The 21,565-nt window shown below is 53.8% G+C and overlaps 2 protein-coding genes across 10 annotated transcripts in view; both read left to right on the top strand.

Moving 5' to 3' along the window:
• Nucleotides 1-8,766, top strand: part of MED12 (mediator complex subunit 12) — a 35,989-nt gene extending 27,223 nt beyond the window's left edge. For 2 of the 5 annotated variants that reach the window (XM_021534559.3, XM_085570622.1), the window contains 9 exons: nucleotides 498-875; nucleotides 1,200-1,350; nucleotides 1,539-1,744; nucleotides 2,183-2,263; nucleotides 2,460-2,677; nucleotides 3,265-3,421; nucleotides 6,002-6,178; nucleotides 6,335-6,416; nucleotides 8,337-8,766. In XM_021534559.3, the coding sequence (XP_021390234.1) occupies nucleotides 498-875; nucleotides 1,200-1,350; nucleotides 1,539-1,744; nucleotides 2,183-2,263; nucleotides 2,460-2,677; nucleotides 3,265-3,421; nucleotides 6,002-6,178; nucleotides 6,335-6,416; nucleotides 8,337-8,380 (1,494 nt within the window). In that variant the 3' untranslated portion in view covers nucleotides 8,381-8,766. The remainder of the gene's footprint in view (nucleotides 1-497; nucleotides 876-1,199; nucleotides 1,351-1,538; nucleotides 1,745-2,182; nucleotides 2,264-2,459; nucleotides 2,678-3,264; nucleotides 3,422-6,001; nucleotides 6,179-6,334; nucleotides 6,417-8,336) is intronic. The other 3 variants (XM_085570620.1, XM_077786604.2, XM_085570621.1) reach the window with 3 other exon arrangements.
• A 4,252-nt stretch (nucleotides 8,767-13,018) lies between these two features.
• The window catches only part of NLGN3 (neuroligin 3), a 40,229-nt gene continuing 31,682 nt past the window's right edge, over nucleotides 13,019-21,565 (top strand). For all 5 annotated transcript variants that reach the window (XM_021534558.4, XM_085570630.1, XM_021534557.4 and 2 more), the window contains exon 1: nucleotides 13,019-13,097. The gene's annotated coding sequence lies outside the window, so the exon portion shown is untranslated. The remainder of the gene's footprint in view (nucleotides 13,098-21,565) is intronic.

The raw sequence follows: 21,565 nt of genomic DNA, 5'->3' as shown, positions 1-21,565 counted from the left end.
TCCTGAGTGCAGGTGTCACCTTGTCCTCTGATGCCTTAAGTCTGCACAGCTTTGGAGGCATCTGTATGCAGTGCCTCATTCCTAGCCTCATTCCCTGTTTCTCTTCCTTGAAGTGACTGGCTGCACGCATAACCATGTCCAAAAAGGGCAAAGACAGAGTGTTAATGCTTGGTGATAGCATGCTGCTGTGACCTGAGATGTTAACTAAATTTGGGAGTTGTATTTATGGTTATATGAAGTGTAAAAAGAAACACATAATCCATGTCACATAAGTTAATGGCAGAGCCAATGTGCAGGGGGCAGACAAAGATGGAATGCAGGAGACTACATAGTTGATGAAGGCTTTTAGAAGTGACTGCTTTGCCACCTGGAGGAGCCAGGATTCAGACTGTTTACTGAGAGATCTGAATTAAAGCCTGACAAAAGCACAGAGTTACCTGTACCCTTGTAGGAGCAGCAACAGGGACTTGAAGGTTCTTATCTCTTTTGCTTTAAAGGGTTTGCAAGTCTCTACAAAGCAGAAGATATCTCCTTGGGATCTTTTTGAGGGTTTGAAGCACTCAGCCCCACTCTCCTGGGGATGGTTTGGGACAGTCCGGGTGGATCGCAAAGTGTCCAGGTTTGAGGAGCAGCAGAGGCTTCTTCTGTACCACACACACCTGAAACCCAAGCCCCGCAGTTACTATCTGGAGCCTTTGCCACTGCCTCCTGAAGAGGAAGAGCCTCCTACACCTGTGGCTTTAGAGCCAGAGAAGAAAACTGCTGAACCAGCCAAGGCTGATAAAACGAGCTCCAATCCTGCCGCCTCCACTGAGGAACGCAAGAAAAAACAGAGCAAAACCAAGAAACGCAACCAATCTGCCAGCAAAACTGAGGTAATGGAGTGTCCAGCAGCTCTGGATGTCCCGTGTCCACTATTCCTAGTCACAAAACGCTCCCTAGAGTCTTCCTGAGGAGCCTGAGGGTGGTGAAGATGTGATGTGTTTTTCTCTCAGCTGGGAGTACTGGAGCTTTATCCTGCTGTCTCTAGCTTGGGGCAAGGCAAATGCTTTCTTAATCCCTGATGGAAGGAAAGGAGTCTGCCCAGCTCAGATAACATGCTTGGCTTCCTCCTGTGGACTTTTAAACCCTTTAATAGTCTTCCTCCATTCACGAATTCCCAGTGCACATTGATCTTTCTTACTGCTTTGTCTTTGCAGGACTTCGTGTTGGGCCCTAGCCGAGGGGTTTCATATGGAGTCGGCATGCCTACAGATCTCTTGCATCACCAGTCAGGAAGCACCATGTCAAGGCTGGCATATGGGCAATCACCGGTGGGTCTCTATGCCCAGAATCAGCCTCTTCCAGCAGGTAGGTGCACCAGAGAGCCAAAAATATTTCACCTCTTTGGGGACCTTTTCTGTGAGATGGTCCTGTTCAGGACCCTTCACTTTCTCCTTTTGCTTGTCACGTCTAGGTGCAATGATGAATGGTCATTGTGGAGCTCTGAGGTGCAGCAGTAGCCATGACTGCTCTGTCTGTTTCTCTTCCTCTTGCAGGTGGCCCTCGCCTGGATACATCCTACAGACCGGTACGCATGCCACTGGGAAAACTGGTTCAGAGTCGCCCTCCCTACAGTGGTGTGCTGCCTCCAGGGATGGGGAGCATGATGGGCATTGACCCCTCCTACAAGCCAGCAGTGTACAGGCAGCAGCCTCCAGTGTCCCAAGGACAGATACTGAGGCAGCAGCTGCAAGCAAAGTTGGTAAGTCAGAGCTGTGCTCTTGCTGTCGTTGACTCCACAGTATAGCATGGCCAGGCTGTTTGATGCTGTCCCTTTTACCCAGAACTGCCCAACTCTCTATCTGCTCTTGAAATAATGTTGTTTCTTGTGTCTGTTCCTCTGATGCCGCCTGCTTTGTGGGCCCATGCCACTAACAGTTGTAGGAGGTTGTCACAGGATGACCCCTGGGGGAATGAGAGGTGCATGTCCTGGTTGGGGCTGGCAGGCTTTTTTAGTGGCCTATTTGTCCCAGGTCAGGGTGAGACAGAAGTCATGAGCATGTGCCTGCTGTACAGCAACCTTGTAGGTTAGGCAGTGAAGCCACAGTGAAGTCTGGTTTAGTGGCAGCTGCTGAGAAGAGAGCAGCATGTTCCTACCCTTTGGAGATGTTGGAAAAAGCATTTCTCTCTTGCCTTCCAGCAGGGCCAGGGCATAATGGGCCAGCAGCCCGTGCGCCAAATGGCTCCAACCCCGTCTTATGGAGCACTGCAGCCCTCCCAGGTAAGTGGCAGTGACTGCAGGTAGGGTTGGAATCTGGCTTCGGCACAGGGCAGCAGCCTTGCTGCTAAACCCTGGAAGCTCTTGGCTCCTCTTTCTAATGAGCTTCCCTGTGACACTATTTATAGGAGGCTGATCTCCTATGTTCTGTATTCCTTTTCATCCTGTGACTAAAAAAGGCCTTTTTCTTTCATTTCAGGGTTACACTCCTTATGTCTCCCACATAGGCCTTCAGCAGCACCCCTCTCAGTCAGGCACGATGGTACCTCCTACCTATTCTGGTCAGCCCTATCAGAATTCCCACCCCAGCTCTAATCCTGCTCTAGTGGATCCTGTTAGACAGATGCAGCAGAGACCAAGTGGCTACGTGCACCAGCAGGCCCCTGGCTATGGGCACACCTTGACCAACACACAGAGGTACCTTCTGCCCTATGGGATGTTAATAAGCTCTAGTTCATTAAGGGTTTCCCTGTTCTGCTCTCAAAACTCTAATAGCAAACTGTGAAAACCCTGTTCTCCATGCTGTACTTTGCTTCCTCAGAGAAACATCTTTATCCAGCTTTCTATCCAGGGGAGAAACAGAGATAGGATGAAATTTGGAAATGCTAGTTGTAGGCAGGAAACTGTTACTAGACAGAGAAAGATGGCATAGAAAAATATGAGGAAAAATTACACAGGAAAGTCATAGTTCTGGTTTTAAATCTAACCAGCAGATCACCATCAAAGGGCTAAATCTGAGATTTCCATTGTTCTTGAGCAGGAATAAATCCACCCAGAAAGCCATGCAGAACAGTGGGATGGTGACTGTTTCTTAGGGCTTCTAGAAAAGCAGGTTGTATTAAGCCCTTGAGAGGCTCTCGTGTCCCTCACCTTTCTGCAGAGACAGCATGGATTGTAGGGGGCTGTTTGGGCTGTCTCATTGATGTCAGAAGTTGTGTTTGGATTAAAGAAAGCTGGCTGCCTGTGAATCCTTTACTCCACGAGCTTGTCCTTTCCTCTTGCAGGTTTCCTCATCAGTCAATACAGCAGACCCCCATGATGAGTGGGATGAACCATTTGGGTCCACAGGGAGTCCCCTCAGGAATTCGACCCAGCCAGATCCTTCCTGACCAACAGCAGCAGCAGTACCTGAGGCAACAGCAGCAACAACAGATGCTGAGGGTGAGTGGTTCCTGACAGGAGGAAGGCTGCTGGAGCTGGAGGGGGCTTGCCCAGTGCTGCTTACCTCTGCTTCTCTGTGTCAGGAAGGATGTCACTCTGTTGGAGGCTGTCTGTGGTAATTTGCTAGGCAATTCTCCCTTAGAGCTGGACACTCCTGATGGAGATTCCTGCTTCACTGCCTTGTGCCAGTCACCCAGCATGAGCTAAGTCTGTTCAGTCCTTGGCCTGTGTCCCACCTCGTCCTGCTCCAGCTGAGCCAGTAACTGCAGAAAGTTAGCTGTTGTGCAAGTGTGGCAGGAGCTAGAAACAAAGTGAAAAGCCCCCTATCTACAAAAGAGTTGTTCAAGGTCATCTTCAGGGTCATATCTGTATTTCTCAAAATCAAAATAAGTGTTTGCTACAGTTTCCATTGGCAAAAAATCTGGGATGAATCAGTCCTTATATTCTTACTTCTTACAGCAGATGGTGAAAAATGATCCAAAGCCAACTGTTAGACCCAGCTCTCTAGGTACAAAGATCACAAGGCATGAGTCAACAGACATGGGTATTCCATGGATTTGCATTATGATCTTATGAATACTAAATTCTTACACAAAATAAATATATATTTCTAGAAATTTTAGAAATGTATTGAATTGTCAGAGAAACACAAATAATATAATTGGTGAATCCAATACCTTATGACAAGGCCTAGCAAACCTGTGGAATATGGGGAGACTTTACATGGCACAGAGTGCTGAGTCTTTTTGTTCAGAGAGCGGCCTGAGCGAGACAGTGGTTCCTGCAGAGAGCTGCAGTCAGCAGTATCTGAGAATTGCTGCCTCGCACTGGACAAGAGAACTGCCTCTGGCATGGTCAGCAGCTTAGTCCTTTTGATAAGTAGCACCCCCTGACTATTCTCTTTGAGTTTCTTTTAGCATTCCCCATCACTCATATTTAGAAGAACATGCCTCAGACAAATTGCTAACACTTCTCCTAGCTCAGTAACTTAATGAATACCTTCAGCTTTTAGCTGACTTTGCTTGGCTGCTTAAAAAACCCGCAAAGGTGGTGTGCCCAAGCTATCCCATTAGTGGGACTCCTGCTGTGTTACCTGAGGTGTGCCTGGTGCTGGAGCTGGCTTTCATGATGCAGTGGCTTGTGGAAAGGTTGGGTGGCCTTTTGATGTGTCTTACATGGGTTGGTAGACAGCTGCTGCAAGAAGGTAGGACTTGAAACTGGATATCCTGGCTCATTTAGTCAGTCATCTGCTTTTCTGTGTAGCCAGGTTGCAGCAGCTGTGTCAGGAACCTGTGACCAAACTGGTGTAAGTTGGAAGGCTGTTCTAGAAACTTGCTCCCTCTGAATTTGAATCCTTGATCCAATGTGTTCATAACTGGCTCTTGTAAGAATTATTATTGTCCACTGTGTCCTGTTTACTGGCTGTTCTTTCTCACTGTTATTTGCCCAATGTTCATTGCTAGAGAGCACTTGCAGCTTCCAAAGGTCAGGGTTTTCTAACCTTCTTTCATAAGACACTGTTCCTTCTCCTGATTGTATTTTTGTTTGTTTTCTGAGTCTGCTCAAGGCTTGAACCTTGTCCTTTTGAGCCAGTGATTGGAACTGTACCTACTGTCACCACGTTTGGTTTCTTATGATAACATTAGTATTTTTTATTTCAGCTAGGAATATTTTTTTTATCTAGAGAGTTAAAAACTGGATTGACATATGAGAGAATTGTCTGAAAATTAGGAGAAATGAAAAACCGTGAGATTTCTGGGTATGTTCTGACTCCAACACACTGAATATTCTTCTCAGCATAAGTAATTCTGTAAACATTTGGTTTTGAGCACTGAATCCAGTTTTATCCACATCCTTTATTGAAGTGTAACACCAGCTGTTGTGAGTGGCAGGGAAGGGCAGCAAGATAGATTGAAGAGTTGGGGGACATGACTGAGAAGGAAAGGCTGAAATAGCTGGATGTGTTGCATTAGAGAGACAAAGACAACAGGAGAGATAAGTCTCCAAATTTTTAATCTTATAAAGAAAGAAAAAAACCCTTTATCTCTTCTTATCCCTAGGCTGTCAGACCAGAAATGGCCTTAAAACACAACACGTGAAATTCAGGGTAGAGATTAGGAAAAACTCCAGTAGTAGGAGTAGCTGACCTGGAGTGGATTGTGTAAGGAGATTACAGGAGCTTTGTTGCTACCTCTGAAAAGAATCTGAGAATGAGTCAGGCAAATACTCATTATTCATTATTGCTGATCTTAACCAGGAGGAAAAAGATGAACCAGCCAGCCTTTTGAATCCTTAGTTTTCTATTCTTGCACCTTGTTTGCTCCTAGTAATGACCAGTAGAATTAGGGTTCTCTTCCTGTTGTCTGTCAATACCTCATCTTGCAGAAAACTTTGTTGCTGTCCCTCTATTTCTTGCCACTTCCCAGCCTGGGGTGGAGTCCTGGTGAAATTTGTGTAATTTAGGTACCTGTAAGGAAAATGGTGCATGAGGTGTTTTACTCCATGGAACTCCTTAAGCCCTCGGTGTACCCCAGTGCTGTGTGCATTGCCCTGATGGTCCCTTCTTTTTTGTCTTCGCAGCAGCAGCAGCAACAGCAGCAGCAGCAACAACAGCAACAGCAGCAACAGCAGCAGCAGCCCCAGCCACCGCAGCCCCAGCCCCAGCAGCAGCCCCAGGTGTCCACAGTGCCTCAGCCCCAGGCGCAGGGCCAGCCCCCAGGGCTGGGGATGCAGGCTCTTCCCCCCCAGCAGCCCATTGTGAGTGTTCCCTCGGAGGCACAGGGACGTGACAGTCCAGCACAGATCCAGCAGTGCATCCTCCCCTTTCTGCCTCCCTGAGCTTCCCAGGGCCTGTGTGAATGCTGAGGCTGCCAGCCAGGTGGTGTGGCTATAACTGTGTTTCTCTCTTTACAGTTCCAGCGCCAGGGCCTTCAGCAGACACAGCAGCAGCAGCAAACAGCTGCTCTGGTTCGACAGCTTCAGCAGCAGCTTTCCAGTAAGCCTGAGTATTCTAGATCCTCTTGCTAGTCTCCTCCCTGCTGTTTTCTATTGGAGGTACTCTGGTGTAGAGAAGTAAGGCCGAGCCAGACTGTCTGTCTGAGGACATAAATTACACTGGCAGGGAGGTGGCATCAGGACTTAGAGCTATCAGCCCAAGGGGGAACAGCAGCAGGGAGGGCAGTGCTTGCCAGCTTGTGAGCAACCTTCCAGACCTTCCTCCTGCTGCCTGCAGAGGGACAAGGGAGCTGAGTCTTTGTAGGGATTGCCACACAGCTTTCCTGAAAGGATCCAGTATGCAGCTTTAAAATAATCTGGGGGTATTTTCTCTGCTGCAGGTGACCTGTGAGGGGCACAGGGAGGCTGTAATCCTGGAGCAGTCACTTGGTGGATGACCCAGAGACATTGTGGTCATGTTGTGAGGCAGACAAGACTTCTTGGAGGCAGGAGGAGTACTCTAGAAAGTGTAGCTGCATGCTTGCTGTCTTTGTGGTGGTTACAGCAGGGTAATGGCATAGATGTTCTTCAGTCTGGCAATGTATTTCTATAGTCTGTATTGAATTACTGGCTGGAGGATCACAATACAGAATTCAGGGTCTGTGCTGTTCCCTTCTGAATTGCCCGTTGTCATTGTCTTCTGTCACATTACTGGCTTTTCTGCTGTAAAAATGGTGGAAATGCTATGAAAATGCTCAGAAATTGACAGCACAGTTGATAGTTTTTTTGTTTTGCACTGAGACTGATCTGGTAATGTGTGGAGTGGGGAACTTGGAAACCGTGCTTATACTTGTTCCTGATGGAAAATTCTTAGTCCTTGTGGCCAAAAACCTCCCTAAACCAGGTTTTAATGTGCTAAGCTTCCTACTAGCCTGATTCACAAACAATAAGTCTGTGCCAAAGGATCTCAGCTGGGAGATTCAAATATAGGAAGACCTTGTATAAGAATCTGGATACAGTAAAACAGCCATATTTTTGTAGCCTTTCTGTACAGCAAATTGAGCTGTTGTATCTGGAATGGGTGTGTGGGTCCCATGCAGCCTTGTGTCAGCATTCAGCTTCCATGCTGCCTCCATGGGTTTGTACCACCTCCCCCTGGAAGGATCTGGAGTTCTCATTTGTAGTATCAGGGATGGAGTGGAAAGCTGGAAGGTATACCAAAACCAGCCTGCATAGGAGTGGGACAAGAGTCTTTTGGGCCCAGGATAGGCTGCCTAGGATACACTCATCTCCTTTTACTTTAGTGGCTTAGGATCACATATGCTGATGTTGATGTTCAGGAAAAAGAATGACATAATTTTATGTATCGGACAGTACTCATATATAGTGTAAATCACAAAACAGCAGTCCCAGCAGTTTGGAAGTTCTTGAGGTTCTTGAATGTAACTTTACCATGTTTCGTGCCTTTGTGGCATCTGGAAGTCCTTTGGGCCTGTACAGTGATACTGGCAGGAAGCCAGGGAAATTTTCTCTGAAACCTTTGGTTTCTGGGAGTGCTTTAGGATGAGTGACACTAAGTAGCTCAGCAGCTTGTATGGCTGCGGAAATTGTGTCATTTTATAGAGCTGACTTTCTTTCAAAATCAGAAATAATTAGTCCATAAACATCCTCCCACCTACTTGCCACCTTTCATGGCTTTCTTATGGTCCTCCAATTCCACCATGAGGGATGGAGAGATTTTCCCTGGAAACTTCAGGATCAGGGCAAGACTGTATCTCTCTCTTCCTGAAAGAACGAGAGATCCTGGCTGTGCTGCTGCTCAAAGGCTCAGGCAGATCTTCAGCACAGGGAGTACCATAGTGGTTATATTTTCCTTCTCATGGCCTGTGACACTCCTCATGCTGCACTGGTGATGTGGGGAGGGGGATCTCTTTTCTAAAGTAGACCTTGTGACTCTTTAACTCTGTCTTGACCTCAACAGATACACAGACACAGCAGAACAACAACCCATTTGGACGCTACTGACCTGTGGCACTTCAGCCTGATTCAGGAGGGAGAGACATCACTGTGGATGGATACAGCCTCTTCAGCCTGACCCACACTCTGGGCCAGCCCTCACCCTGTGTCCTTGTGCCCCCAGTGCTGCTGCTATCTGTCCCACAGGGAGATGCCAGGAGGAGCATTTTATTGTACAGAGAAAGTGTTTTTACTATCCAATTTCTACAAATGTTTATGGAGATCCCTTGTGGCCGATAGTCTCCCTTCCCACTTTGGTTTCAGTTTTTACTCAGTTTTTAGTATTTTTGTTAAAATAATGATTAAGACATTGTAAAATTTTGTACTTTATTTATACCAGATGAACTCCATACTGCAGACATTCTCAGATGAATACAGAGAGCTTACTTTGCAAACTGAGTGTGTATTCAGAGCCTGCCTTTCCTCCTCAGCACTCCTCCCAGTACAGCCCAGCAGCACCCTCCACACATGGTCTTCATCTCTTCCTCAATAGAACTAATGTCTGCATTTTTAGCTTTTGTGAAGGCTAAACAATTTTGTTTGGGAAGGAAAGCTCTTCCCTGTTTATTTCATAAGCTGATGTTCACATACTTGCAAATGTTTGTGCAAGCTTTGTAGGATTTTTATGTTGATTAAGGGCTTTACTGGTAGTCGTGTTGCATGCTCTGCCAGGACACCGGTATAAAGGGAAGAGGGGGTTCTCTTGCAGGGTAGTTCTGAGCTCTAACGAGCCCAGCTCCCTCCACCACAGCACTTAAAGAGATGCTCAAGCTCCTTTCCTCTGCAGTCTAGGAGGAGCTGCAGACAGTGCACTCACAGTGCTGCTTGCTTCTCATCACAGCACGGTTTGGCTGATAAGCACCAAGGCTCCTCTGTTAGCTCTTTCCTGACAGCCAGGGTGCTTTTTCTGCATGGGAAATGTGCATTCTGAACTTCTGCCCTGCTTAGTGCAGCCTGCTGGCATGAGGTCTGATCTTGGTGCTTGCTATTCCTGCTGTCTGTTGAAGCTGGAAGCCACTAGCACCTCTCTTGGGTTCTTCCTCAGGAGTTGAACCTATGGTCCCTGTGGTAGCTTTCCTTCTGTCCCATTTGTGTGGGATAGGGTGAGACCACGCGGACTCAGCAAGGAGCTGCAGCTGATTTTCATTTGAGGGCAAATAGTTCTGGAGGGTGGGCCACTGCATGAAGGCAAGCTCAGGGAACTGTGAGGGCTGGCAGTGCCCCTTGTCCTCATTGATGGGCCAGTGTCTGCTGTTCCAAGAACTGAAGCTTGAGCCCTTTCCTCCTCGGGAGCACGTGTGAAGCTGCTCTCTGGGCTTGCTTGGCGCTACACCCTCTCTGCCCTGCTTGTCCCCAAACACCTGCGCCTATGCCAGACTCTTGCCGTGTGGCTGCAGGACCATTGGAAGGTGTTGCTGGCCAGGCCTGATGAAAGGGGCTCAGTTGTTCGTGAGGACAGGGGCTTGCTCCCTCAGTGCATCCCTGCTTGTTGCCTTCCGTGCAGATCAGACTAGGGTGCAGCCCTGTGCTGGCTGTTGCATTCCCCATCGTCTCCCCCCTGACCCGAAGGCTGCTCTTTGCAGGGAATCTGCTTGCCGGCAGCCCGTGCTCGGTGACCCAGAGCTGGAAGCCCTGCTCCTGGCCGCGGCTGTGTTCGGGCCGCCCTGCTCGGAGGGACCGGTGCCTGCGGCCGGAGGACTCTGTTCCCCGCATCGTGCCGGGGGCGCGGCCACTGCCCGGGGACGCTGGGCACTGTCTCTGCCCACAACGTGCCCCTCTTCCTCGTGTGTGCGGTCATGGCTGCCAGCCCCCTCCTCTGCCGGCCCTGGGCGGCAGCTGAGCCTGCGCCAAGCGGCGTCTCGGATGCTCCTTCTGCATCGCTGCCGCGCCGGGGGTGGGAGCGGGGCGGCTCTGCAGCAGCCGGAGCGGGCCGGGAGGCAGCACGGCCGTGCTGGCTGCGCTGGGGTGACCCGTGCACAGCGGGAGTGCTGCAGTGCGAGAACACCGAGTCGGATGCTGGCCTGCTACGGGCTCTAAGGGAGGGATCTGGTGGAAGCATCCCAGGAGCCGCCCTGCCTTCCGGAGAGAAAGGGGCTAACTCGTCCCTTCCTGTGGCCAAGTGCCTGCTGCCGCGGGATGCTTTATTGCATGGCCCAGCAACAGAGCTGGCCCTACCCTTCCTCTGGCAAAAGCTTCTCCCAGCTGTGTCAGCTGCTTGGCAGGCCAGGTCTGTGTGGGATGAGCAGCACTCCAGAGCTCTGTTGCGGTGACAGACACAGGGCTGCCACATGTGTCCGAGATCCCACGCAACCTTCAGTGGCTGCCCAGAGGTTTCCAGTGGGTGCAGGAGGTTCCAGGGGGACGTGGGGACCGGTGGTCACAGCACGGGGCTGTCTGGGGAGCTGTGCTCTGCCTGGCCTGGCTGCGTGCCTTGCAGCTGCTGTGCTGCACATTAGCACTGAGCCGCGGCCGTTTTAAGCAGGTCTGACAGCTTCCAGCCCTTCTGCTCCTTCTCCGAGTCGTGGCTAAACGCTGCTTGTGACAGAGCCAGAGGCAACTGGGGGCATTTTAATACACATTGCCCATTGAGTAATGCACACAGCTGCCCTGCTGCGGCCACCAGTCTAGGGAGGGGCTGGTGCGGGGGTGTGCCTGTTCGATGCTGGGCTCCCTGAAGGCAATGCCACACCTGGGCTGTGCCCAGCATCTGAGGAGAAACCTGAGATTGCAACAAATCGTGATGCACTGGGGGGGAAGGATGGCCTGAACCAGGCTCTGCCCTACACACACACACCCCACCCAGCAGCCTGGCACAGAGGGTCCCCATGGACCATACCCTGGGCAAAGGTGGCTTGTCAGGCACTGTCAGAACTGGTGTTGTGCAAGAAAATCGATCACTGCTCAGTCAAGCAACTGAAGCTGGGTGTGGAGCAGCTGTGTGAGTACCCAGCTCTCCTGCAGTGCTCATGGTAGGGAGTGGGCGATGAAGCACCATGGCAGCCGTGCTTCATGACCCCATCCTGGACTGGTTTTGTTGGGCAGCGGGACCCAGGGAGCCTGATGCTCTGCCTGCTGCAGGGCAGCTCAGCATCGGTCCAGGGCTCCCTTCAAGATGCCTCTCAGTCAATGAACCCTGGTAAGCACAGGGCAGGGTTGTGCATCCATCCCAGGTACTGCTGGACTGTGTTGCCTGCTCAATGGCATAGTGGGTGGCAGCTTGCAGCTCACCCTCTATACATACATACATATATATATATATGCACACATGCACACATATATATATATATATATAAAATAGGGTGAGCTATATTAGTATGCCCTATATACATCCTGTGTATAACAGGCCAGCAACACAATCAGTCAAGCTGCTGACCACCCATAAGCAGTCCCTGTGAGAGGCAGCAGGGCAGGAGAAGCAGGAAAGCTCTGCCCTGCTCTGCAGCAGCAGCTTGAAGGCACTGGGGCAGGTGAAGCCCAGCTTGCACTGGGGTGCAGGGATCTCCCTGCCACTGCACTTTCACAGATTCAGTGCATGTGCCAGAAGTGTGTGGGAGAGTTGAAATTAATTGCTGCCCTTCAGATGCTGCCATGCAAACATCTTAAACAGGAAACGGTGCCTGCTCTGTGGAGGCATTGCAGCTGATGCTACCTTGGCAATGGCAGAGGGAGGCAGCAATCAGATACATCCATCAAGACCCAAATCCATGCCCTGTTTCAAATGATTTCTGTAATCCCATCAGGCAAGACTGAAACATTGCTATGGGCAGCGGCAGGCTGTAGGAGAGGCAGCTCCTGCCAGGAGGCCATGAGTGGGAGGGGAAAATGCCCCCATGCTCGGAAGGGGAATGACAGAGGTGCTGGGTCTTGCTGCGCCATGCTGCTGGGAGCCTATGGGTGGCTGCTGACACTGAAGCCCGGTGCGTGGCAGGGCTGGGCCGGGCCCCAGGGCTGAGGCTGGGTTGGGGCACCCCATACTGAGTACCTGCCGAATCCTCCCTAGACTCTCTGGGCACTGCGGAGCAGTACGAGAGGCGGGGACCGCTCCCTTGGCTGTGGGGAAACGTGCCGGGGCTGAAGGGTGTTCCGGCTGCCGTGGGATGCGCGGAGCAGCACGGCCCGGGGCTATGCGAGGGTGGAGCGGGACCCTTGCAGAGTGACTGGGGCAGGCACAGGTTGCAGTGGGGCAGGATTCTGTATGCCCAGGACAGTGCAGGATGCCCGGGGCCGCGCCGGGATGCCCCCACAGACGGGATCGTTTACTGGGGTGGTGCGGGGCGCCCCAGGCTGTGCAGGTGTTCCGGTCGGGAAGGTGGGGGTGACCCCCTCCGCCCAGGGCCGATAGCAGGGCAGGTTTGGGGGACCTGGGGAACAAGGGTGCAGGGGCGGCTGGTGCCGGTACCCGGAGGGAGCGGTACCGGACTGCGCGGCGCTCGGCGGGCGCGGCATCCCCTCGGCGCCGCGACCGGGGCGGCGCAGGTGCCGGGCCGTGCGGTACCGGGCGCGGCGGCGGGGCTGCGAGATGTCCGATCAGGGCGGTCGCGGTGTCGGTGCCGGGCAGCGGTGCCGGGCAGCGCGGCGGCAGCGAAGGGGTGCTGCGGCACGGCCCCTCCCCAGCCCGCCTCCGCCGTGCCCGCGCCGCGCGCTCCCGGTGCGGAGTCGGGCCGGACTGAGCGGGGCGCGGGACGGCCGCCACCGGCATGGCCCAGCCGCGCCGCCGCTCCCGACGGTGAGTGCGCCCGCCGCGCCCCGCCCCGCACGGACCGGCACGGCACGGCGCGGCGCGGCACGGCCCGCGGCGGCTCGTGATGGGGAGGGCGGCCGGACCGGCCGCACGGCGCGGGGCTGGGCTGGCCGCCGCTCCGGCCGTGGGGCTCTCGGGGCGGGGGCTGGTCCCGGTTCGGGCCGCGGTCCTGGAGTCGGGCGGCGGAGCGGGGCGCGGCGGGGCGGGGGTTAACGGGTGGGGCCGAGCGCGGCGGCGGCGGTAACGGCGAGGGTTAAGGGGGCCGGATGAGCGGCCGCGGCGAGCCGGCGGGTTGCCATGGCGACGTGCTGAAAGGGGGATTGTGCGCCCGCCTCAGCTGCGCGGCCCGCGGCCCGGCCCCCGCCCGCATCCGTCGGGCCGTCCGGTCCGCTCGGCCCGGCCCGTCAGACCCGGCACGGAGCGCGGAGCGGGGCTCTCCGGCTGGAGCGCTCTCACCCCGGGGGACTGGGATCCCCCCCGGGGCTGTGGGGTGTCTGTGGTGTGGTGTAGGTACTCAGGGTACTGCTGTATGTAGGTCCTGGGCGGTGGGTTATTTAGGGTGCAAGGATGCGCCTGGTGCTGACAGGCACGAGGCTGTCATGGTGTGAGCATCCCTGGGTCAAGGGCAGGCAGGAGATCCCCTTGGCTCAGTTTATTTGGCATTGCATTCGGCATGACTTTAGCCATTGGGCTTCTGGAGTGAAAGGACATTCCCTGTTTCCCTCTTGGGTCCGGGACCGAGTTTGAGGCAGGCTTGCTGTCAAAAAGCTTGCCATACTCATTCCTGACTGAGGCAGCAGGCCAGATATCCATCCATTCATCCATCTACCCATCTGTCCCTGAGTGGGGTGTTGCTGGTGGCCTCAGCCATGCACGCTGTGGCTGGAGTTAGCACCGTTCACCTGAGCTTCTCTCTGTTGTGCTGGAAGCCATGGAGCAGGACAGGGGGGTGGGTGATGGTCAGTTCTGGGATCTGTCTGCATCCGGTGCTGTCAGCAGCAAGGGAGAGAAATGGTGACGGATCTGAGGCCTTTGTCCAGCCAGTCAGTTTCTGGACCACACTCTCCTAAATGGTGACACCTCCTAATGCCTCTACCGGCAGCCTTTCCCAAGGCCACAGACCTCCCTTAGGGAGGTGGCTCTGACATGACATCCCTGACAGGCTGGGATTTTTGTTCCATCCTTTGAGAGTACCTCATCTGATGCTACTGCTGGCTCGGCCCCAGGCAGAGCCAGCTCCCCACAAGCTCCTGTTCTGGCCATGCTTTGTGCCAGCCTGGTGGGACCTTCCTTCCTCGGCAAACCAGGGTCCTCTGTGGAACTGGGAGCAGCTGCCAACTGGGTAAGGAGTGGATGTGTCCTCAGAGAGGGAGCTGCTGGTTGCCAAGGCAGGAGTCACTCTTAGCTCTGGGAAGTGCCTTTGCCAGGCGTGCACCCCAGCACCCATGCCAGCACCCGCTGCAGGGCTGGGCACCCAGAGGTCTCCACTGGAACCTGACCTCTGCCTGCTCTGCCGGCTGCAGGTGGCCGCCACCAGAGCTGCTGTCTGCAAAATGGTTAAAGGCTGACATTTAGAGGTCACACTTTTAGCACTGTGCATGTGTTTGCTTCATTTGCATTTGCAGTTAGCCGGGCTCGAGGCTTTGCCACTCGCATGTGCAGTTGCCATGGTTACGTGTGCAGTCGGGATGTGGAGTTTGGTTGGACACCTGCAAACACGCAGCTCTCAACCTCCAGAGCACAAACAGAAGCTGCCAAGGTGCAGGGCAGCCCTCGGACATGGGCCTGAGGGCCCTGCACAGTGCTGGGCTGAGAAAATGGGAGCTGCAGTGCCCCATCTTGGCAGGGTGTGCGTGGTGCTGCCTTGCACAGCCTCCAGTTGCCCACACTCAACAGCAGCCAGCATCTAGGGCAGCCTTGTTAGAGAGGTGGATTGAGCCGATGTCAAGGGGGTTGCCCTGCATTTTTCATCTGGGGCTGGTTTTTTTTCCAGAGCCCATGTAGAGGTTTTTGTCTCAAAGGGCTGGAAGGAAGCTGCTCAAGAGCAGAGTGGTGAGGGCAGCCAGAACCTGGGAGTCATGAGTGGAGCTACTGAGCAGACTGCCCAGGGACAGGGGCCTGCCAAAGCTTCAGGAGGCAGCGTGGGAATTGGCAGGGCACTCTGTGAGGCTCCAGATGTGTCTGTGTCTGTCCTGGCTCTCTGTGGGGGCTGCTCTGGGTGCTCATGTCCAACACAGACAGGAAATTTTTTTTTCCAGATGTCTTTTGATCAGCATCATGTCCGCCAGCAAAAGCAAGGAGATAGTGACTGCCAAAATCCTCTGGCAGGTCCATGTTGGCCTTTATGTCAAGGGAGGAGGTGTTTTAGGACAGCTAATAAGAAAGGGACCTTGAGGTCATCAAGTGTCTATGCTCCATATAAGCAATTCCCAAACAGCATCGGCTCAGCCAGCTCCTTAAGCCCCCCCAGCTACAGTGAGTCTGCTGCCTCCCAAGCAATTTGCTGCCATCTTCCTGCATTCTTCCTTCTAGAAGCTATTTCTTTGCAGCAGGCAGGGGAGAAAGGAAGCTCTCTTGGCTGTCCTGGAGCTACTGTGGCCTCAGACAGAGCAGTGTGGAAGTGTCCAGGCTGCACTGGTGGCAGCTGGAGGGATCCAGTAACAGTAGAAGGGTGGAAGGATGGTGGGAAGTGTCAGGGATGGGGACACGGAGTGTGTGTATGTGCAACAAGTTATGGAGCTGTAGAGGAGCCTGTGGAATCTCGGAGCAGAGCACAGAGGGGCTGTGTATCTGCCATCCTGAAGCTGTGCACCAAGTGTAGAGGGATGGGGACAGTTTGGCTGTGTCCTTGGAACTGCAGTGCCACTGGGAGGGAAGTTGCCGACTCCCTGTGGGATCCCAGACAGAGATTGCTCCACTGGTGGTCTGTGGTTATTGGCTGCCACTGACAGTGCTTTGAAAGGCAGCCAAGGGCGTTGTGGCTCTGGGTTGGCACAGAGGGGAGGTGCTCGCAGGCAGCACAGCAGGAGGAGGCAGGTTGCAGGAGGAGGCAGGTTGGATCCTGGTACCAGGGCACTCGAGGAGAGCTGGGTCTGAGGACTGAGCTGAGCTGAGCTGGGTGGTGCTGGATGGGGGACTGAATGTTCTGGTGGGCTCCTACCGTGATACTCCCCAGAGCTGGGTGCAGGGAGCAGGCTGTGACCAGCACTGTGTGCTGCTGCCCTCAGCAGGATTCTGCTGTGGGTGTGAGGGGAATGAATAAATGGTCCTGCAATTGCCAGAGCTGCCAGTCTGAACCCACATCATTCAGACCCTGGAGCGAGTCTGACTGAGAGGAAATGGGGATGAAGAGGGAGCAGTGGAAAGACATGGGTGCTTCTGGCTGCAGCTGCCAGGTCCTGTCTGGTTTGTGTAGCTCCTGAACGTTTTCCCTGGATGGGAGGTTATGTGCAGTTTGGAGGCTTGTCTGGGCTCAGTAGTCATGTGGTATTGCAGTCCATGATGAAACCTGCATTCCTGCTAAGTCTTGAAGTTGTGTGTGGAAACTCTGCCCTTGCAGTATATTCCTTTTGCCATGTTGTCTGCCTGGCAGCAGGGACAGCACGTGAGCAAGATTTTGTTCTGGGGAATGTTGTTTGGGATGAGACCACCTTGGCAAGGAGCTCAGAGGATTGTTGGTAAAGAAGCCTTGTTCCTGACACTGCAAAATGCAGAACAGTGGAGTAACATCTGTTATTTTCAAACTGCATCTCAGTGCAAGCACATCCTGTAAAGTGCCTGGCAAGCAGAGTTGAAACTTTGCCTGGTGGCCAGATGCTCTGACCGTGCCAGCAGAGCAGGTGGCAAAGTTTGGGAAAGGTTGCAGAGAGGGCATGTTACAGGGCTTGTACATTGCTTGAGCCTTGTTTGGGTCTGGGCCTGGGCTGCTGAGGGCAAGGATGGCTGGGAAGAGTTTGGTCAGGAGGCTTCCAGGATGGGCTTGGGGAGGCGACTTCTGAGAATGCCCTTTTGTGATGATCAGGGGCTGCAGGGACTTGGCCTTCATCGAGCAGTTGGTGCTGCTTGAAAGGAGTGGGAGAAGATGCCCAAGTCTGTAATGTGGCCAAAATGTCTGTGTGGCATTCCTTGTGGAGGTGATCGTGTCCATGTCCTGCTGCTGGCATCCAGTGCTAAAGGAGTTGTGAAGGTGAATGTGTGAGTGCAACTGTCTTCATGTCTTTTTTCTGCCCTCACATAACTCCAGGCACCACTGAGCAACTTGAGGATTCGTGGGACAGTGATGGAGGAGAAGGGGACAGTGGTTGCTCTGTGTGTCTGTCTCTAGAGCTGCCCACGGGGAGCTCAAGAGAGTTGTGTGGGTGTTGAGATCATTGTGCAGTCAAATGCCTGGAAGTTGCAGCAGAGTTGGTCAGAGGTCTGGTGGCCTCTGAAAAAAAAAAAAAAAAGGCTAAATAAAGCAGGGTTCTTCAGACTGGGAAATAAACAACAGAAGATGGATAAGATGTGTCTACAAGAGGCCAGGAGAGAAGCAATAGAGGTTAACTGTTCATTGTTTATTTTCATACAAGTACAAGGTCACATCAAATTAAGCTCTCAGGAGGTGCCAAACAGGAGGAGGGGCATTGCCTCTTACAGATGTGCTATCAAATCACAGAAGTCCTCAGGACAAGGTGTCATGAACAGCAAAACCTTGCATTAGTTTTGGGAGAAATGGGATGATATCAAGAAGGACAAGAGGTTCCCTCAGAACTAAAAAATACACTGAGATCCACCTATGGCTTGAGCACCTGCTGAGCTGTGAGTTGCTTATGTTTCTGACTGCTTGCAAGTACACAGAGCAAGGTGGACTTTTGGTCTGCTCTGTTATTTTCATAACATTCTGCCCACCAGAGAGTGTGGAGCCAGGAGGGAGCTCTGGGCTGTGGTAAAGAAGGATGGGTATATTCCCATTCAGTCCTGTTACTTAGCTTGGCACAGGGTGATAGATTCGTGCTCAGTCCTGCTTCCTCACTGAGAGCATGGGATGCTTTCCCCACATGATGGAGGTGCACCTGCTGGGAGATGCAGGACCTGTGCTAAGCACCAAGCCTTGGCTTCACAGGACCCTTTGCTGGAGACCTCTGACAGGCTTTTGTCTACTGATCAGGTACTAATTCAGTTGGTTTGAAAATGAATGGCAGTGTATCTTCCTGCTGTGTTCCCTGACAGCTCTGGTTCCCTGGGCACAGGGACACGCTGGCAGCAGAGCTAGAGTCTCATCTTAGAGCTGGCCCAATCCCCTGGTACTTGCTGCACATGATAGGTACTGTGGGATCACCAGGGATCTGATTCTCATCTGCCCCTCCTCCAATCCCCTGCCTGTTCTCATACACATCAGTGTCAGTTTTGTTCCTGGTTTTGTCCTCAAATGATAAAAGACTCATTTCCTGCTACCTGTGAGGTCCCGTTCAGCTTTACCTTGATGAATGTGGGATGCCAAAAGGCTGTTCCCAAGCTCCTGAGCAGTCCATAGGCATGCAAGGGCAAAAGGAAGATGTGAGCCTTGATTTGGGAGTGGTTGGTTTCTTGTGGGAGAAGTAGACTTGGAGAGGAGGATGCGGGGATGAGCTGGGGATCCAGCAGTACCCCGTGGCTTTTGGCTGGCAGGCAGCAGTATGAGGTCAAGTGAGGCTGTTGCTTATGAAGAGGATGCTGTTTCTCATCCTTATTAATTCCAGGAGGACTGAGGGAAGTGTCCAGCCAGTAGCACAAAGGTGTCCTTGGAAACTACAAAGCAAGATTTCCCTTGGATAGCAGCTGTCCTGTGCCTTAAGAAAGAAACAATCTCTGTTCTTGTCTGGTCTTTTTGGTCTCTGTTGCCATTGGGGTCTCTGGATGAGAATCTGAGATTGCAGATTTGGGCAGGGAGCTGCTGTACTTTGATACTCACTACTTTAAGAGAAGCCAGTTGGTTTCCTACTCTTTGTAACAAAAATCTCCTCCTGTGTCCACCGGGAGCAATGTTTCCAAGTGGGCATTTGCTGAGGCAGAGCTTTGCTCAGGGACCTCTGAGGAGCAGCAGGGATCACAAGAGCTGTCTTGGCACTTGAACTTGACTTTCCTTGGCATTGTTGGTCCTTGCAACATGCCTGTCTGTCCTGCTTCATTCTGGTCTGCTCCCTCTGTCGAGACAGGGTATCCCCAGGCTGCCTGATTTGCTCCAGTCCAGCTTATTTCCTAACATGAGGTGGTATTTGCAGTAAAACACATTAAAGGATTTTTTTTTTGCCAGAGGTTTTAGGCTTTCTGCTTTTTTGTGCTCAAAGATAGAAAATATGAATTTACAAGGGAAAATATAAAATACACTTTGGATTAAATTTGAATGGGTTTCCTTTCTAGCTGCTGGCTTGCCTGGCCTACAGTCTTTAGTGAGCCCTGGCTGCATGGGCAGGACTTTGTGGAGCTGCTGTGGCTGCAGGCTCTAGTCCAGGGTGCTTCCATGGTCTTCTGCTAAACCACACCAGCTTTGGTTTTGGTTTGGGAACATGAGCAGCTGAGGGCCTTGTTGAGGGCAGGCTCCCCTGCTTAAGGAAGCTGCTCCTCTTAGCTGGCTAGAGGCTGTTGTGGGCTCGGGCTGCACCATGGGCTGCACCGTACACCTGGGCTGCCGAGGTCCTTCCGAGGCACTGACACCACATCTGTCCGGGCTGCCAGCTGTGCACACAACCTGTGCTAGCGGTGGTCTCTGGTGCGACAACTGTATGAACTCTTTAGGTTGCTTACCGGAGCACATACCAAATCTGTGCATTTCCAGAATTCCTGGGAAAGCCTGTAGGGTTTCTGGGGAGACCAGTAACTCTGGCATGGGCTTTTCTCTCACTGAGGCGCAGATGGGCGGTTTTGGACGCTGTGTCGTGCCAGCAGCACTCGGGGGTAGCCCTTGTGTCAGGGCCCCGGGCTCCTGGCGTCTCTCCGCCGTGAGCCGCTGCCGCCGGTGCCTGTCGGGGCTCTGCCCGGGAGCTGCTCCGGAGCTCCAGCCGCGATCCCGGCTCTCAGCAGCGGCGTGGGGCGAGCGGGAAGGCAGATGTGAAGAGGGGGAGGGTGGCTCCTCCAGCACCTGTGCCTTATTCCGGAGCGTGCGAGTGTGAAATTCAATTTGTAGACAGCCGTAGCTGTGAGGAGCACGGGCCGCAGCGTGCGGAGCAGGCGGGTGTGGGAGCGGCGCACGGCGCGACCGCCGCCAGCCTTGCGGAGGCTGACGTCAGGCGGGACGGGGCTGGTGCGGGACGGGGCTGGTGCGGGATGGGGCTGGTGCAGATGGGGCTGGTGCAGATGGGGCTGGTGCGGGACGGGGCTGCTGCGGGACGGGGCTGGTGCGGGACGGGGCTGGTGCAGATGGGGCTGGTGCGGGACGGGGCTGGTGCAGATGGGGCTGGTGCGGGACGGGGCTGGTGCAGATGGGGCTGGTGCAGATGGGGCTGCTGCGGGACGGGGCTGGTGCGGGACGGGGCTGGTGCGGGACGGGGCTGGTGCAGATGGGGCTGCTGCGGGACGGGGCTGGTGCGGGACGGGGCTGGTGCAGATGGGGCTGGTGCAGATGGGGCTGGTGCAGATGGGGCTGGTGCGGGATGGGGCTGGTGCGGGACAGGGCTGGTGCAGATGGGGCTGGTGCGGGATGGGGCTGGTGCGGGATGGGGCTGCTGCACATGGGGCTGGTGCAGATGGGGCTGGTGCAGACGGGGCTGGTGCGGGACGGGGCTGGTGCGGGATGGGGCTGCTGCACATGGGGCTGGTGCGGGATGGGGCTGGTGCAGACGGGGCTGGTGCAGACGGGGCTGGTGCAGACGGGGCTGGTGCAGACGGGGCTGCTGCGGGACGGGGCTGCTGCGGGACGGGGCTGCCCGCCGCTGTGTGCTCTGCGAGCGCAGCTCCCGCAGGAGCTCTGCCCAGAGGTGCTGCTCCGGGATGCTGTCCCCTGCCGTGCCGGGGCGCGGAGCGTGCTGCAGCTGGCAGGGAAAAGGACCTGGTGCCCTCTGCCACCGACAGCTTGCAGGGTGGTGGTGTGGATGGAGGAGTCCATGGTGCTTCCAGCAGCAATGGCATTTTCCTGCCCCCACATTTGGATCTTTTGGATGATCTTTGCAGTGAAACCTGCTTGCTGGTGCGAGCAGAGGGAATGTGCATTACAGCATTAGCAAATGCACCTTGCACTGATCTGTGTTCTGTTGTACCTCTGCTTTGCTACCAGTGGTAACTGGTCCCCATCTCCTGCCCCAGGTCAGGGTATCCCATTCCCTGATTCTCCGAGAGCAGCCCTCTGTTGTAGATGAAGAGTCCAGTGCTGTGAGGAGGGGATTGTGGTCTCCCAGGTCAGCCACAGAGAGCTGAGACTTATCGTGCCCCCAGGAAAGCTGCAGTGTCATGGAGCAGTGGGTCACTGCTGATGCCAGTAGACTCAAAGGGACATTTGCAAT

Source organism: Lonchura striata, chromosome 4A, assembly GCF_050655825.1.
Source record: "Lonchura striata isolate lonStrDom1 chromosome 4A, ASM5065582v1, whole genome shotgun sequence".
Taxonomy (NCBI): Eukaryota; Metazoa; Chordata; class Aves; order Passeriformes; family Estrildidae; genus Lonchura; species Lonchura striata.
This window is presented reverse-complemented; position numbering and strand designations above follow the sequence as displayed.